General features: G+C 43.4%; 1 protein-coding gene across 1 annotated transcript in view; it reads left to right on the top strand.

Annotated features, from left to right (window-relative positions):
- Positions 1–16,886, top strand: part of PRPS2 (phosphoribosyl pyrophosphate synthetase 2) — a 30,765-nt gene extending 13,879 nt beyond the window's left edge. The window contains exons 3-7 of the mRNA XM_023634465.2: positions 956–1,054; positions 1,751–1,875; positions 11,112–11,285; positions 12,443–12,602; positions 14,341–16,886. Of these exons, the coding sequence (XP_023490233.1) occupies positions 956–1,054; positions 1,751–1,875; positions 11,112–11,285; positions 12,443–12,602; positions 14,341–14,433 (651 nt within the window). The 3' untranslated portion in view covers positions 14,434–16,886. The remainder of the gene's footprint in view (positions 1–955; positions 1,055–1,750; positions 1,876–11,111; positions 11,286–12,442; positions 12,603–14,340) is intronic.
- The last annotated feature ends 747 nt before the right edge of the window (positions 16,887–17,633 follow it).

Below are 17,633 nucleotides of genomic sequence, written 5' to 3' on the forward strand. Positions count from 1 at the left end.
TTACAGCACAGTGTTGAACTCTTTTCCTAGGTCTAGTCATATGTCTGTATAGTCCCTTGGATTGTTTTGATGTGGACAGTTATTGTCCATAATTTCTGATGTGGAAGCTAAGGCTGTGGAGAACTTAGGTAACTTTAAAGGGAATACAGTATCAGTGTCACGATGCCTCCTTCTCTAAATATTAAATCGTCCGTCACCTTAAGCTGTTCTTCCTTTGATCTGGTTTTTGTTTAATTTGTGACAGCATTAGCTTCCAGCCGCAGCATGTAAACTCTTCTTTAAGAGCTGGCCTTGGCCTTCAGGGCTCGCAGGACGTGGCCCCGCCTCCCCTTCCCGCATTCCCTTCCTCTCTCCCCTGGACCACTGCCTGTAGCCGTGCTGGACTTTATTCAGTCCCTGCAGGTAACCTGTCAGCCTCAGTGATGTCACACATGCCACTCTTTCTGGAACACTGGTCTCCCTGCTTCTGCCAGCCTTGCCTTGAAAGCAGTTTCCTCCGAGGGGCCTCTGACAGCCGGCCTCTTTGAACTTGATACCCGTCGTGCTGTCGTTTCTCTCAGGACCTCTTATTCTACACACTTGTCACGATTTGAATTACACCAATTGTGATGTTACATGTCTATGTGTTTAATTGTTTCCTGGTTTGATATTTATTCTCTATGCCCAGTGTCAAGTATTTGCCTCACAACAGTATATGTAAATAGTAAATATTTGGTGAATAAAATGGAATGAATATCTTTTGTTGTTATAACGTGTAATTTTCTTCATTGTTATGAATAATTAAACAAGTATTAACTAGTTTAATAATTTTAAATTATTGATGTTAATTTTATTAATGTGTAATAAATCATCTGTGGTTTATCTTTCTCCTGTAAGTCTTAGTGGGAGGCATCTAAATGTATGCGTCTCGTCCCTTCCCTTTTCCTGTTGTAAGACCCGTGTCTGTCTCTTTTAGAGTCGTGCTCCGATTTCTGCGAAGCTTGTGGCCAACATGCTGTCGGTGGCTGGGGCAGATCACATCATCACCATGGACCTGCATGCCTCTCAGATCCAGGTTCCGGCATTTTCTTTCTCGCCCTTCGTTGTGATCAGGGGCTTAATGCGAGTGGTTAAATCCTAAGTCTCTGTTAAGTTAAATAATTCTCTTAGGAGGTCATGGTACTCGTGTTTGAGTGTGCGAAGGCGACTCAGATTTCTGTCTTTGCTGAACTTGGCAATAGAATTTAATGTTGAGATCGCCTGTCTCCACCACCACCTTACTTCCGGTCAGTTTTGGAGGAGTGAGAATGGCTTCTTGGTGGTAAACCCTATAATTTCATCTCACCTTCTGGAAAATAATTAGAATGGCAGGGGTTGTAATGTATGTTTTTTAACCTCTTCATAAGCTAGTTCCTTCGTCTGTAAACCAGGCCAAGTTATACTGTCCTACTCTGTGCTATAGTGAAGGTGAGGTGTTTGGCTTATAAGAAGGTGCCTAAGAAACAACAGACTTCTTACCACTGCCCTGCAGAGCCATTCTCCTGTGCCTTAGAACATAGGGTCGTAAGACAGTAGAACGTGTCCCCAAAGATAACAGATTAGACTGAGCTGTGCTCCTGGAACGTATCTGGCTTTTGGTTTAATTCTGTTTAAATTCAGAAAACGGAGGCTGTTGAAGAGCTGACTTTTGAATAAAAAATTCAAATTTTACTTAATGAAAGAGAGTATCTTTTCAAAAACCCTGCAGTGTGACACTCACTTCTCCCCATAGGGATTCTTTGACATTCCCGTGGATAATTTGTACGCGGAGCCCGCAGTCCTGCAGTGGATCCGGGAGAACATCGCCCAGTGGAAGAACTGTATCATTGTTTCACCTGACGCAGGTGGAGCCAAAAGGTACTGCACAGGCCACGCGACGCCGATTTCTGCATTTGCCACTAGGTTTTTCGCCCTTCCTATGTACTAGATAAGGAAGCGTGTTTTAAATTGCTTAACACTTTATTTTGCAAATGACCAAGTACGTAGCCTACCAGCTTCACCTCCAGAGCAGAGAGCTGTCATCTTGTTAATATTTCATCATTTGTGAAAGAAAACACACACACACACACACACACATTTGTCTTCAGCAAAGAATGTGTTTTATTTGAGGTTTTTTTAAGTTATCTTTTTGTGATTATAAAAGTAATGAGCCTAATTGGAAAATTAGGCTTTTAATTAGCAACGCAGTTGACTAAGCTAGCCCTTCTTACTGTAAACACTTGGAAATAGTAGCCAAAATAGAACAGAATGTTTAAAAAGAAATCTGTGTCTGCAGAGCACCAAGAAAGAAAGGAAGCTTTCTAGGGCCAAGAAATAAAGAAGGGCTGAAAGGGGTGCTTGGGTGGCCTGGGGGCCAGGTGTCAGATCCAGGCAGGTGGGACTTGGGTGTTAACACCCACATAGGAGCCTCAAGAGAGAAGGGAGATGAAAGTTAGATCTCTCGCCTGCGGCCCGGAGGAAAGCTAGTCTTTGCCTGGGCATTTGAATGGAGGAGAAAATAGCCACCCATGAGAAATCAAACTGAAAGTCTGCGCCACAGGCAGATGTGCAGTGTGATATGCACTGCCCCCGTGGTGTAGGAATCCCTACACTAAGGAAATTCACATTGAAATTGGTCCCAGGGGGCTGACCCCGTGGTGTAGTGGTTAAATTCACATGCTCCGCTTCGGCGGCCCAGGGTTCGCCGGTTTGGATCCTGGGTGCAGATACACACTACTTATCAAGCCATGCTGAGGCGGTGTCCCACATATAAAATAGAGGATGATGGGCACGGGATGTTAGCTCAGGGCCAATCTTCCTCAGCAAGGAGAGGAGGATTGGTGGTGGATGTTAGCTCAAGGCTAATCTTCCTCAAGAAAAAAATTGGTCCCAGGCTGTAAAGCCACTGCAGAGGGAGAATTTCACTGGCCTGGCTGCTCAGTAAGCACTCCCCGCTGAAGACGACCTCGTGCCTGATGATCCAAGTTAGAGAACTGAGTGGGCCCAGCCCACCTGGAGCCAGCGCCTGTAGATAACAGGGCGGCGGGCAGCCAACACCATGGCGGGGTAGAAAATTGCTAGACTATAAAATGAGTAAGTTGACAGAGACTGACATGTCACTAGAAGCATCAGAGTGCAGGCCCACTGACTGGTGTAAGAAAATGGTGCTGAGCAGCCGATCTGGAGGGCTCTGCAGAGACTCAGGGCGTGGAGGAGCAGTCAGTCCAGGGAGCTCAGGGTCGGGGGTGCCGGTGGTAGAATGCTGAGGTGACGCAGAGTGCTACACTGTGGCCTGAGATGTGATGGCTGAAAGTGACCTGGGAGAACCGTGCAGCTGCTAGCTGGGAAGGGAAAAGGATGGAATGGAGTGGCAATGCTCAGCTAGGGGCCTCCATCAGGAAGGGAGAGATAAAGGAGACCTCTGTCCACCAGTCCAGTGAGAAAGCAAGGAAGGAAGCTGGTAAATGTGCGCTAGTAAGTGTGCGGTGAGAGTGAGCAGTGAGCAGCAGGCTTTGGAATAGCTTTAAAATGCAAGTGTCCATCCCTCATTTGCCTCCCTCATCTACCAGTGGCCCAGCTAAGACCTAGAATTGAGCTTAAAAGTTTGGGAGTAGCCCAGAAAACGAAGATCCTGATTCTTAGAAGAGCTCTGTCATGTGCTAAACTGCTGTTGCGACAGCTTTGGTTCCCAGCACGGAAGAGGAGGAAGAACGGGGGACAGCTGCAGATGGGCCTCTGACAGCAGCAGGTAGTGGCCGTTGATAGGAAGGAGACACGACGTATAAAAGACAGAAGCAGAAAGTTAACTTGCAAAGACCCCAGGCAGGCGGCCGACATGGTGGGGCACAGGGTGGGGAGCAGCCGTGTGTCCTAGCCCTCAGCCAGGCCTCCAGGGCGGAGCACACTCAGTGTGGTCTGCTTGAGAAGTCAGGGGACTGTGAGCAACATTTCGGAGTAATTTCTACTGGAAATGCTTGCAGTTTGCTTGGAAACTTAAGTCACACAGTGGAATCTGCATTCAAATGTGGCAAACCACTGGCCTGCTGGAAGGTTAGAGGTGAACAAGGGGGACGCGAGCGTCAGATGTAACTTGTTTTTAGTAACAGCTTTATTGAGATATAATTCACATATCTACAGTTCACTCATTCAAAGTGCCCAGGTCAGTGGTTTTTAGTATATTCACAGGTTTGTGCATCTATCACCACTGTCTAATTCCAGAACATTTCGTCAGTCCAGAAAGAAACCGCTACCCACTAGCAGGCACCCCCCGTTCCCTCTTCCTCCGGCCCCTGACCACCACTTAGCTACTTGCTGTCTATGGATTTGCCCCTCTGGGTGTTTTACATGTGGATGGATCATACGATATGTGGCTTTTGTGTCCGGCGTATTTCTTTTTTTAACCAGAAAAAATTACTTTGGTTAATAAGCCAAAAGAATAATAGATGCCACAAACTTATGTGGCCTTTTCTTTTCCTATGCCAACCCTATTTTTTATATATAGTCCAAAAATATACATGCACTTAGCAAACTTCAAACGGGAATGTCCCCATTTCACACAAATAAAAGGCTGTACACACTTCATCATTGTGTGTTTTAAAAACTTGCAGGGTCTTAGCAGTGATTGCACAGCTCTGCAGGAGGTCTGCTCTCTTCTTTCTTCCAGCTGGGTCACACTCCATTGTTTGCATGTCAGGATGCCTTTAAGGGGTCCCCGTCCATCCCTTGTAGGCACTGTTGTTTGCACTGTTGACACAGTCCTGCAGCACACACTGGCTTTCCCATTTTGTGTACCTGTGGAAGTAGGATTTGTTCTAGAACTGCAGTCACCGAGTCAAAGGGCACAGGCCATTTTGGTTTTGATGGACAATGCCAAAATTTGGTCTTTCACAGAAGAGGGACCAGTTGATATCCCCAAGTATGGATGCCAGTGAGTTTCCACACAGGCTCGCTCACACAGCGGATTACCAGGCTTTTCTCACTTCACAGATCAGATGAGTGATATACGCCATCTCTTCCTGTGGAGGCCGCTTGCTGTGGATAAGGTCAAGTGGCCCTTCTGTGTGTTTATTTTCTGTGAGGGTCTGTTGAGACCTCTTGCCTATTGTTCTATTGGCCCGAGGCCTTTTCCTCTGGATTGTTAGGAATGCTGCGCTGTGGGCAGGAGGTCACACCTCTGTTTCTTGTGTGTGTGTGTGTGTGTGTTGCAAATATTTCCCCAAGTTTTTCGTTTCTTCCCTTTTTGTATTTTTATTCTCTGCGGGACTTTTAAAACATACTTATGTAGTCATATTTATCTCTTTTTCACATTATGGCCTCTGGGTTTATGAAGGATTCACCCTTCTTGTAACATTTTTCTTCTCCTATGATTTCATATAGTTTAAGGATTGCCTTTTTTCATTTTAGTGTTCCACTTTTTCTTCCATCTGAAATTCATTTTAGAATAAAGAGTAAAATAAGAATCCAACTCTTTTTTTCCCTCCTAGCTATCTAGTTGTTCCAGGACTATTTTTTGAGCAATCCATCTTTTCCTATTGATTTGAAGCCCCAACTTTCATTGTATACCCCATCTACTTGCCAACCCCTGCTTTAAAAAAATGCACAATCAACTCACCAGAGTAAATGGCCGGGTTGAGATGCTGTTTTGTTCCGAGGCCCTTCAAAGCAGTCCCACTCCGCAATCCCCGCTCCCTCTGCCAGGAAAGTCAGGCTTTTTTGGGGTATACATTTCGGATTTTTTGCCACCTCCTTTCCTCTTTCCCAGAGTTTCTGCTACATGTCATTGTCATCCTCATATTCTACAGTAAGCTGTTTCCCAACTGACAGAACAGCCCAGCAAGTAACGCATGATATGTGCAGTTGACATTATCTGTGGTTTCTTTGCTTGATGCAACGAGTCATATTTCACCAAAGAAAACAGATACCTATCTGACAAATTGGAACTGCTCGCCTTAGAAAAAGCTTTGAGGCTTGACTCGTTCTGGGTAAAACTTAATATCACCACAAGAGGTCGCTCTTGGGTAGTCTGAAGCTTGATTGGGTTGACAGCAAAGGAAAAATAAACCTTAGAAGAAAATACACCTAGCACTGTTGAGATAATCAATATTAACATAAAACTAGTATGAGAAGTTGGTGAAACTAAATAATTCAGATTTAACTTTTATTGTTTTCCTTTTGGAAAGAAAGTAAATGTGTCTAAGAAATGGAAATCGCAGTATACATTATTTTTGTTCTAGCCTTTTCTACCTAAGATTTCTATGTGATACTTTGTCTCAACATCATTTGTTACGAATATATATTAAATCTCATGTATATACCTGGAAAATAAGAGTTGTAGCCTATTGAGGAATAGGAATGTTCTGGCAACCTAGGGGGCTTTTTGCATGGATATTTTCCTTTATTTCCTGCTTCTGACATGACCATTTGGTACCTGAAGTGGCTGGGGCTCCCCATTCATGTCCCATGCCTGGCTCCCCCAAAACCACATAGCTCAGCTTCTTGCCCTCACAGGCCTCCACCGCCCGCGCTGGGCTGTCTGTACCAGATCACCTGGCGGAAGCGTGAACACAGGTTATGCCTAAGTTTCAGAGGCAAGGAACTTCAGCCACAAATGGTGGTGTTTCCCAGCGTGGGGCTGCGGACTGGGTCCCTGCTGTGCTGAGATCTTCCTGGTCCTTACAAATAAACACAAAATTTAATGTGTATGCACATTGTATGCAAGCTATTCAAAGGATCTTTTCTTGGGAAAACCTGTCTGTGTTCTGAGAAACTGGCTTTCCTTAGTTGGAGTTTAAATGGCTTATCTTTTATGAAATTGGCCTATGGATAGTAGTGTAGGCTTTGAGGTGATGATGGGGCAAAATTTTTGTCAGCATTCAAATTAACTTTTTTTCTCAATTAAATCCTAGAGTTAGGAAACCAGTGGTAAATGGAGAGCTTTAGAAACAAAGGGTATTGACTAGAGCAACGTGGGTTGGGTTCCAGGCAGAAGGATGATTTTTCTAAGGATAGGAAGAACATGAGCCTCGTCATAGTAACGCTTCCTTTTGCTTCCAGGGACTTCGGAGATCAGAATTGACGTCTTACTGTCTTATGTAATCCAACAGTCTTTGTCTTTAACTGGGAAGTTTGACCCCTCTTCCGTTATGATTACTGACGTATTTGGATTCATGACCACCATCTTTTGTGCTTTAAAGCTGTTGTCCAGTGTAGTTTTTTCTTCTCTAAAAATTAGATATTGTTATTATTATTATTATACAATCAAGATAGTTTTAGATTTGTCCACATATTGACCAGTATTTTTGCTCCACATCCCCGCACTCCCCCACCAGTTAGATCTCAGTGTTTCTCTTATCATTTCCCTTTTGCTTCCATTGCCCTCTTTAGAATTTTCCCTAACTGATTGTATGTTGGAAGTGAATTCTCAGGTTGTATAATTTAGTGGAAAATATCTTTATTTTGCCCTTGTTCTTGAAAGATGGCTTTGCTGGATAGAGACTCCTAGGCTGACAGTTATTTCCTCTCGTCACGTGGAAGATACTGCTTCCCCAACTTCTGGTTCCGTGGTTGGCTTTGAGAGTTTGGCCATCGGTTTGATGGCTGCTCCTTTCTAGGTGACCTGTCTTCATCCTTTGCCTCTTTTAAGGTTTCCGCATCGTCTCTGGTTTTGTTACAGCTTGGGGATTCATTTGCTGGGCTCATTGGGTCAGAGGATTGGTGTCTTCCAATAGTCCTGGAAAATTCTCAGTCATTGTTCTTTGAATGTTGCCTCTTTCTTGTTCTTTTATCTCTTTCTAAACCTCCAGTTTTTCCTGTCACCTTCTCACTCTGTTCTTCCTGTCCCTTAGCTACTTTTTCATATTTTCTCTCTTTTGTCTCTTGGGCTGCTTTCTAGACAGTGTCTTCATCTCTGCTAATTTACTCATCCTCTCTTCAGGTGTATTTAAGCTCTTTACGTACCAAGTTTTTAATTTCAGATATAATATTTTTTCATTTCTGGAAATTGTCTTCTTTCTCAAGTCATGATTGCTCATTCTTTGTATAGTCCTTTCATCCTTATCCAAGCTTCTATTTTCTTTCTCTCAAACATAGAAAGCAATCATTTCTTGTTCTTTCTTGGCTAATTCCAGTGTCTGATGTTTTGCTGTTGTGACTGTCCCCAGTTGTTTCTGGTGGCCCTCACTGTGCGGGCCTTGCTTCCTTGGATGTTTTGTGACTCTCCTGTGAATCCTTCATCTTCCTTGGAATTTTATCATCATAATCCTTCAGAGAGGATTTGCACTTGTTGCCAAACCCCTGGGGTACTACCCCAAGGTGTCACTTAGGATTGAATTCTCCACTTGGGAGTTTTTGTCATACATGTCATAGGAGTTTGGACGAACAACCCTCAGGAGAGCTGACTTGTGGTTTGGAACTGTCTCTCTCTCGAGAGAGAACTCACCCCCTCCGCTTAGCGTGGAGTGTGAGACAGACAAGTGTCCTCGCTGTCCCCACCTGGGCAGCAGGTTTATTTTTCCCTCATTATTCTGAAGGGATAAACTTTGGCCGGTGTCCCCTTGGTACGCAGGGTCTCCTGTTAGACTCCAGCTCAGCTGAGCCCTAGGCACCCCCCTCCCCCCATGTCTCCGCCATCAAAACAGAAGCTCAGGATCATTCAGGGTTCCTCAGTGCCCTCAGGGCAGGAACTTAGCTGCGTGCTAGCTCTTTGGGATAACCTACCTTTATATTCTCTGCCTCTGAAGATTCCTGCTACCATTCCAGCTCAGTGATGCCCTTAGAAAGAGCCTTCCCTTTGTAATCTAGCCTCGTAGTTGTTTCCCTCGGGAAGGGTAACCAGGGGGCCTAGGCAGCCACACTCCCAAAATGCAACTCTAAAACGTCATCTGGGAATGGCAATATTTCTACATGGAATGCAGGCAGCCTTGCTTTAGGTCTCATTTTCACTTATGTCCCTTGCTTGAGGTACCGAATGTCCCTGCTAACTTCAATGTAGAAAAAACATTAACGTGTGAAAAAAGTGGTTGTATTCTTTGATCAGATTGAAGAGGGTAGTTGGAAGCTGGGAAAATACTGGTCAAATAAGTAACACACAGTTACCATATGACCTGGGAGCTCTAGCAATTCTGCCTGTGGCTGTATACCTAAAGGACTTGAAAGCAGGGCCTCAAACAGACACTTGTGTGCCAGTGTTCATAGCAGCACTAATCAAAATAGCCAAGAGGTGGAAATAACCCAAGTGTCCGTCAGTGGATGAATGGGTAAACAAAATGTGCTATATCCTTAACTGTGGAATATTATTCATCCATAAAAAGGAATAGAATACTGATAGATGCTACAACATGGATGAACCATGTAAACATCATGCCAATTGAAAAATACCAGATACAAAAGGCCACATATTGTATGATTCCATTTATATGAAAAGTCCAGAATAGGTAAATCCATAGAGACAAAGTGAGTGGATTCATGGTTGCTGGGGCCTGGGGATTGGGGGAAATGGTGAGTGACTGTTTAATGGGTACAAGGCTTCCTTTTGGGGTGATGGAAATTAGAGGTGGTGCTTGCACAATGTGATGAATACTTAATACCACTGAATGGTACACTTACAGTGGTTAAAATGATATATGCTATTATATATCTATTTTATCACAATTGAAAAAAAAACAACTGGTCCTTGAACATTCTCAGAAACAGGCAGGGGTGACCGTGACCTGGGGTACTTAGTCCCTTCACGCTGCCCTCTTGGCCCAGAAAGTATGTTCCTCCTAGAGACTTGCCTGCTCTCTCCTTGACCAGAACTCCCATGGAGCCCCATTCCTGGTCGCCATCTAAGGATGGTGCAGTGAATGGGACCAGGACTAAAAGCGTATGGAGGGGGCCAGCTCCGTAGCCAAGTGGTTAAGTTCGTGCGCTCCGCTTTGGTGCACCAAGATTTTGCTGGTTCGGATCCTGGGCGTGGATATGGCACCGCTCATCAAGCCATGCTGAGGCGGCCTCCCCCATGCCACAACTAGAAGGACCACAACTGAAATATACAACTATGTACTGGGGGGCTTTGGGGAGAAGAAGGAGGGAAAAAAAAAGCGTATGGAGGTTGTACCTTGCACTGGGGTGTGAGTGTGTGTGTATCAGTTCCTCAATAAATATTTTTTTAGCTGAATTGCATAACAACTGACTGTTGTTTTAGAAACTGAAATAGGAAAATCTTGCTTCATGTCACATTATGTCCATGGTGTTATCTTGTGGTAAGTTTCATCATTTAAGTCCATTCTTCATGGGAAGAGTCCAAAATGCCCCCGACTTAGCGACAAGCCTGGCCTGCCATCTTCTCGTCCTGTTACCAGCTCAGCCCTTTCTGAGCACGTGCCACAGATGAGCAGAGGCCTGGAGTTGGGAACAGTCTCCTGAGGGCTCGAGTGCAGTAAAGTCCATTTTCATAAGCCCACAGATTACATAGATGCGTTAACCAGGACTTTTGTCCCCACTGGCGGCTCCACAGACTGAGCAAATGGCAGTTTCTAAATAACTTGCTTTAAGTTGCGTCCATGATTTTTAAAAAGTGCCCATAAACTCTAATGAATATCAGTTTCTTTTTTTTTTTAAAGATTGGCACCTGAGCTAACATCTGTTGCCAGTCGTTTTTTTTTGTTCTTCTCCCCAAAGCCCCCCAGTACATAGTTGTATATTCTAGTTGTGAGTGCCTCTGGTTGTGCTATGTGGGACACCACCTCAGCATGGCCTGATGAGTGGTGCCATGTCTGCACCTAGGATATGAACTGGCGAAATCCTGGGCCAACGAAGCGGAGTGCGCGAACTTAACTACTCAGCCATGGGGCCGGCCCCCTGAATATCAGTTTCTTATCCAGTTTTTTCATCCAGTGGTCAAGGTGCCCCGACATGCTTCACCAGCTGCCACGGGGCAAGGCTACATCACTGGCACATTTCTCCCCGTGGGTTGCTGAATGCATATCCCAGAGCAGGCCTGGCTTTACAAGTGAGACCTGATTCTCTCATTATCTTGAGTGTGGTTGGTTAGCACGTTCCTAAAATACAACTTGAAAGAACACGATTTTCTTGTATTGACCATATTCAACATGTCCGTTTGTGTCTTTGTTCAGGGTCACATCAATTGCGGACAGGTTGAATGTGGACTTTGCCTTGATTCACAAAGAGAGAAAGAAGGCGAATGAAGTGGACCGGATGGTTCTGGTGGGCGATGTGAAGGACCGTGTGGCTATCCTTGTGGACGACATGGCCGACACATGTGGCACGATCTGCCACGCTGCAGACAAGTATGAGGGATGGTTTGGGAAAGTGTTAGGACATCTGATTAAGAAAGGAAAAATGTCAGCTTTTAAAAACTGTGCCTGTTTTTCCTAATTATTACTGGTTGCTAGGCAGTGGCATCACACCAAAGGGAATTCTGAGCCCATTTGTTTTTTTGGTAGAAAAAAACCCCACAGGCCTTTATGGCCTGGTTTTCATTTTCAGGGTTGAGCTTTCAGTATGTTTTAAAAAGGGTCAGAGGGGCCAGCCTGGTGGTGTAGTGGTTAAATTCGCGTGCACCACTTCGGCGGCCCAGGATACACAGGTTCAGATCCCGGGTGCGGACCTAGCACCACTTGACAAGCCATGTGGTGGTGGCACCCACGTAAAATACAGGAAGATAGGCATAGATGTTAGCTCAGCAACAGTCTTCCTCAAGGAAAAAGAGGAAGATTGGCAACAGATGTCAGCTCAGGGCCAGTCTTCCTCACCAAGTAAAAGAGTCAGAGAATGTGCTTCCCCTAAAACCAAGCAGAAGGAAAGAGACAGTCTCACGGGCTCTTGCTTCCTTCTGTTTGACCTTCACTCCAGCCTTTGGCTTCTGGAGGATTTAGAGCTGGGCTGTCTAGAGTGGGAGCCACCACCCAGCCACACATGGCTGTGGAGCATTCCGAATGTGGTCAGTCTGACTTAAGATGCACTGAGAGCGTCGAGTACACACCAAGTTTCAAAGACAGTACGAAACGAAGACTATCTCATTAATGATACTTTATATTGATTATATGTCAAAATGATGCTATCTGGCTTTATTGGTTTAAACCAGCCGTTCTCACCCAAGGGCAATCTTGTTCCCTGGAGGACATTCGACTGTGTCCGGAGACGATTTGGGTTGTCACAACTGAGGGGAGGTGGGTGTTGTTAGTGGGTAGAGACCAAGGATGCTGCACAGCAAAGCATTATCCAGGCCCAGTGCCATGGTCGATAATCCCAGATTTAAGGGGTCACAAAGTGTTTTGCCAGCATGTACCTTATAAGATCCTGTTTGGGGCTAATAAATGTGAGTGAGATTGGTTTCATGTTTTCCTTTATGGAACACACTCTTTGCTTTTAAATTCATGCTAAGGGGAGAATGTTTCAAGAATATTTGTATGTACACTTAAGTTTTTTGTCTTCTATTTTACAGGCTACTGTCAGCTGGAGCCACCAAAGTTTATGCTATCCTTACCCATGGAATCTTCTCCGGGCCTGCTATTTCCAGAATAAATAATGCCGCCTTTGAGGCTGTTGTTGTCACCAACACGATTCCTCAGGAGGACAAGATGAGACACTGCTCCAAGATTCAGGTACTGTCTACGCTGCAGGCAGAACCAGGCAGCGAGGCCTCTGCCTCAGATCCTGGAAAATAGCATTGCGTCTTCTGCCTGTGACTGCTTGCTAAGCAGATGTTGGCAGAGGTTGCAGCTTCTTGTAACAGTGAGGGTGTGGTTCACGTCAGATCTCCGAGAAAGGCGGGGGCTGGCAGAGGTCAAAGTTAGACATAGTAAGTGAATGAAACCACAAGAGAAAAACAGTAAGAAACAGGCTGTGCTAAAGCTAAACAGAATTACCATGTGACCCAGCAAGTCCACTTGAGGTGTAGGCCAGAATTTGAAAACAGATGTTCAAACAAAAGCTTGTGCGCGAATGTTCATAGCAGCCATAGTCATTGTAGCGGAAAGGTAGAAACAACCCAGTGTCTCTGAGCAGATGAATGAAGAAGTAAAGCATGGTGTGTTCATAGGACAGAACAGTATCCGCCGTTCAAAGGAAGGAAAGTCTGACTCATGACAGCGTGGGTGAACCTTGAAAACTACACTAAAGGAAAGAAGACAGACGCGAAGGGACAAATACTGCCTGGTTCCTCTTATCTGAGGGACCTGGAGTAATCAAATTCATAGAGCCAGAAAGTAGACTAGCGGGGACCGGAGCTGGGGAGTTAGTGTTGAATGGGGACAGTTTCTGTTTGGTATGATTAAAAAGTTTTCAAAACAGATAGTAGTGATGGTTACACAACATTGGGAACGTAATTAATGCCACTGAATTGTATACTTAAAAATCGTTAAAATGGCAAATTTTATGTTACATATATTTTATCACAATTTAAAAATATGAGGGAGAAAAAAGCAGCAGGCTGTGTGGAGGATCTTCAGAGCTTTACTCCATCCTGCCCCTCCTGACTTGGGAGGCCACCAGAGCGTGGGGATAATTACTTTACACCAGCCTGCCTGAAATAAGTTGAAAGGGTTCGAATACCCGTTTTGCCTCTGTGTCACAGTGAACCTTGGCAAGTTACTTCATCGCTAGAAGCCTCCATTCCCGTCATTAGAATGTGAAGATGGGTCAAAGTGATCCACTTCACGGTTTCTAATCCATCAGAGAGCACCGCAGTTCATTTGGCAGAAGGAGATAACATTTGAACTTGGTCAAAATAGCTCTACCTTAGATTTTCGTGCATGATTAGCAGTAGTTGAGCCTCAGCCAATCCGGCCCACCATCTTTTTTTGTAAATAAAGTTTTATTGGAATACAGCCGTGCCCATTCATTCATGTATTGTCTATGGCTGTTCTCATGCTATGACTGAGTTGAGTCTGGCCTACAAAGCTGAAAATATTTACTATCGGGCCCTTTAAAGAAAAAGTAGTTTGCTGGCCCCTGAGTTAGATGATCACAGCTGTGCCCTTAAACGACCCAGTCACTGCATTTTCGGAAAAGCAAGAGAGAGGAAAACCTTCCATATGATGATTGAGTAAAATTAATTTTAAAGTAGCAAATGCCCCAAGGAAAGGATGTCTGTGGTTGACGGCAGCCCTGAAAAGCTTTTGAGTATCTGCACTGAAAATCTTGCTTCCAGGGTCCCATATGAGTTCATAATTTGAAGATAGACCCCAAACTGTCTGTCCTCGCCAAAGAAATGGGCGGGGAGGTTTCGATAGTAGCGCATCTCATGTGCTGGCAAAATCGTTTCTAGACTTTCTGGCCTTTATGTTTTCAATTAAACATGACTGAGATGTCCCACTTCCCTGTTTTTCTGTTGGCATTTAGGTGATTGACATTTCGATGATCTTGGCCGAGGCGATCCGAAGGACACACAATGGTGAATCTGTGTCTTACCTGTTCAGCCACGTCCCGCTGTAAATGCAGGCGTGAAGTGTGCATCAAGCCTGCGCTGGCTTCTGTTTCTCTGATTTGTTAGCTTTAGGGCTCAGCAATTGTAGGGTAATGCAAAAGCATCAGATCTTTGTATACTCCAAGATCTCTTGTTCCCCCTTCTAAAGCTCAAGACCATTTATTTCCAGTTTTGGGGGGAGAGAGGTGGTTATTTGATCTTTAAGTGAACTGTCTTAAATGAGAACTGTTTTTGTCATCTTGACTTGTTCTGATAGGTGACCTTTTTCTTTGTTTTGTCAGTACTTTGAGGCCACAACTTTCAAGTGTGTAATTCCATTGTGGAAGTTCGTATTTTATATTTTTCCAGTTGCCAAAAGTGACTTTAGATTAAAGCCTTCTGTGTAAATATATAATGATAATGCCTATGGACATTTGGGTAAAACCCTGTATAGAATTAGCCTTTCACTTCTGAGTGAACCTTAGAAAATTTATAATACCCCGAATTTTGAATATTTTTTTTTTCTAGTAACCAGGTTTCAAATAAACCGTTTTGATTATTGTGCTTAATTTGACCAAATTTTATGTAGCTTAAGATAGCCACTGACATTTATTTTTTGGTAAATATTAGACATCTCAGAGGCAATGTAGTTCAGTATTTTTTTCTTTTTGGGCCACTTCTGAAAAACATGTTACAACTCTCACTTACCTGAAATGTCATATCCTAAAATTCCAAAATTATGTTCAACAGATCTGATCTAGAAACTCACCGTCACATCCCTGTTCCCCTCTGCCCATCCAGGAGGCACAGTTCTTTGAGCCTCACGTCCTGCCATCCTGTTCTTTTACACCCTGTTTTTAGCTCTAGATTTTACTTGGCCTTTCTCCCGATAATTTCATGTTGTGGATTTCCACCAAAACAAAGACCCCCCCCCCGCCCCACAAGTCCCCTCAAATTTACTGGTCTAGTTATTATTTTGCTTTTGACGCAATAAAAAGGTAAGTTTTTTTGAGTGCTGCCAAGTGCAAATTTAAACATTATTTCTGTAGTTTTGATTTCACGTTCTTTTGCCTTTTGTTATTAGAAGTAGTCAGTCTCCTGGGCAACTGATTATTTTAACTAAAGCTGTTACATGAAAATGGGGTAAGAAAGGCCCACGACAAAAGTCCAGATAAGCAAACGTCAGTTGCTCCATTGGGATAGTGCTCAAATGGTGGCCCAAGAGTGGTCGTGGAGGGTGATTGCTTTATCCCTAAGATGGCCTTGACGACATCCTCCTAAGTGAGGCAGAAGGCAAGGACTTGGTGAATTTTATTATATGCACCTTGGTGGGTAACCAACTGAATTCTTAGCCCCAGAAGAAGAGAATTTACCTACATAGACAAAGCCTAGGAATAATAAACAACCACCTCCCTTCTGCTAGATCTTAAAACTTGAAGAGAATGCAGTCTCTGATCTAAATTCTGCGGGTGGAAAAATCCAATCTATTTAATCCATTAACAAACTTGAACAGCAATCTTTAAAGTTTCAAACTTCATTACAGCAGAGGTTGAATCGAAGTTAGAAAGTATCATTTTAGCCATTGTAGAAACTAGCATTTTGTTGTACCTTAAAATGGTTTTTGAGAAAAAATGATACTGTAGCCTGGTAAAGTCAGCTATGCAATACAGATTGACTATGTCTAGAGTTGACTTGATATATGTAAAGAACCTATTTAGATGCTATATAATTTTTAGTTTTGATAAATGAGTGATATCTATATTTCTTGGAATTTCTATGCATAGAGAAATGAAACTGTAGTTATGAACACGCATAGGTTGACCGCTTGGCATACAAGTGTAGACATGTTGATATGACTAAAACCATTTGATTTCAAGGTAGTCATTTCATTTGAGATTTAGAGTCTAAGATATAGAGGTAGTTTTAAAATAATGATCTTCAGATAAACATCTGTATTGTCCTTCTCTGAGTTAAGAACTGATTGTTTCTATCATTATTTAGCCCCACTTTTGTTTTTTAAAGTACTTCTAATACTTTTATCAACTGATTAGACTTAGCCGTACAAGTAGCAGTGTCGACCTTAACTCTTCGAAGGTTTCAGTTCAACAAAGATGATGAAGATGGGCTTGAACGCAGTTGAATCCTAGAACCTATGTATCCCTCCCTGCTTGTCTGGAAACAAATTTAAGTGAAACCACCAAATATATTGGTCTTGTCCAACTCTGCTGAATGAGGGTACTCGGTGTCTATCTAGCCAAAAGCGAGAGCCAGAGAAATATGAATATACCAAAGTTGCTCAGCCTCCAACTTAAATTATATTAACTAACTTATAGATATTCATATTATAACTTTCCTTTGTTAGACATGATGTCAGCTAGATTCAAGAATGTAACATTTGCAGTGCTTGTATTGGTTTAGAATATAGGATTTTAAGATCTTGGAACACTGTACTAAAACTATTTCAATAAAATCGTGCTACTTACTTCTTTCATAGTTTGTATCATCATTTGTGGAATAATATGCTTGGATGGAATGATGTATTTTGCTGGGGGACCTGAAAATATTTGCTACTTCACAATTACAGCCCAACATATGAAATTACAGAAAAGCCAGAAGTTAATTGAAGTCAGCTCTTCTCCATTTTGAAGGTGTTTCTATTTGAAGGACTGATTAGCAGTCTCCTTGCCCCAGAGTGTAAGAGCTGTGCCACATAAGCCATCTAAGTTGATGATTGTAGATGTTTTCTGTAAAACTGAAGATTGTCCCATGTGTTTACACGTCCAAGTAGTAATATTCTATGTCCCTAGATTGGAGCAGGCCCAACTAAAATGTCAGCCCCGCGCAAGTTGTTTATGTGCTTCCATTTCACAGGCACCGAGAAGAGTTTCCTGCTCCAATGAAACAACTCCCTATTCAGTGATGCTCTCCGTCGCTCTCGTGGGGACAAAGCAAATTTATAATTCTCCCAGTAAAGCTCAGCTTTGAAGTGGATAACGCAGGCAACGTTTTGTCTTAAAAATCCCTGTGAACTAAAACCAAGTCTGCTGGAGAAGATCACAGTTTAAGACAGAACACGATAGAACGTACTAGAAGGGAGGAAGAAAATGGAGAGTTGGGAACACCAAAAACATTTCACCGACTTTACAATTCCACCTCATAATGCTGTCACGCCTCTTTGGAAGTGTTCCATTTCATGTAGCAGGTCCTACCAAATCCACCAGCTGAGCTG

This window comes from Equus caballus, chromosome X, assembly GCF_041296265.1.
Source record: "Equus caballus isolate H_3958 breed thoroughbred chromosome X, TB-T2T, whole genome shotgun sequence".
Taxonomy (NCBI): Eukaryota; Metazoa; Chordata; class Mammalia; order Perissodactyla; family Equidae; genus Equus; species Equus caballus.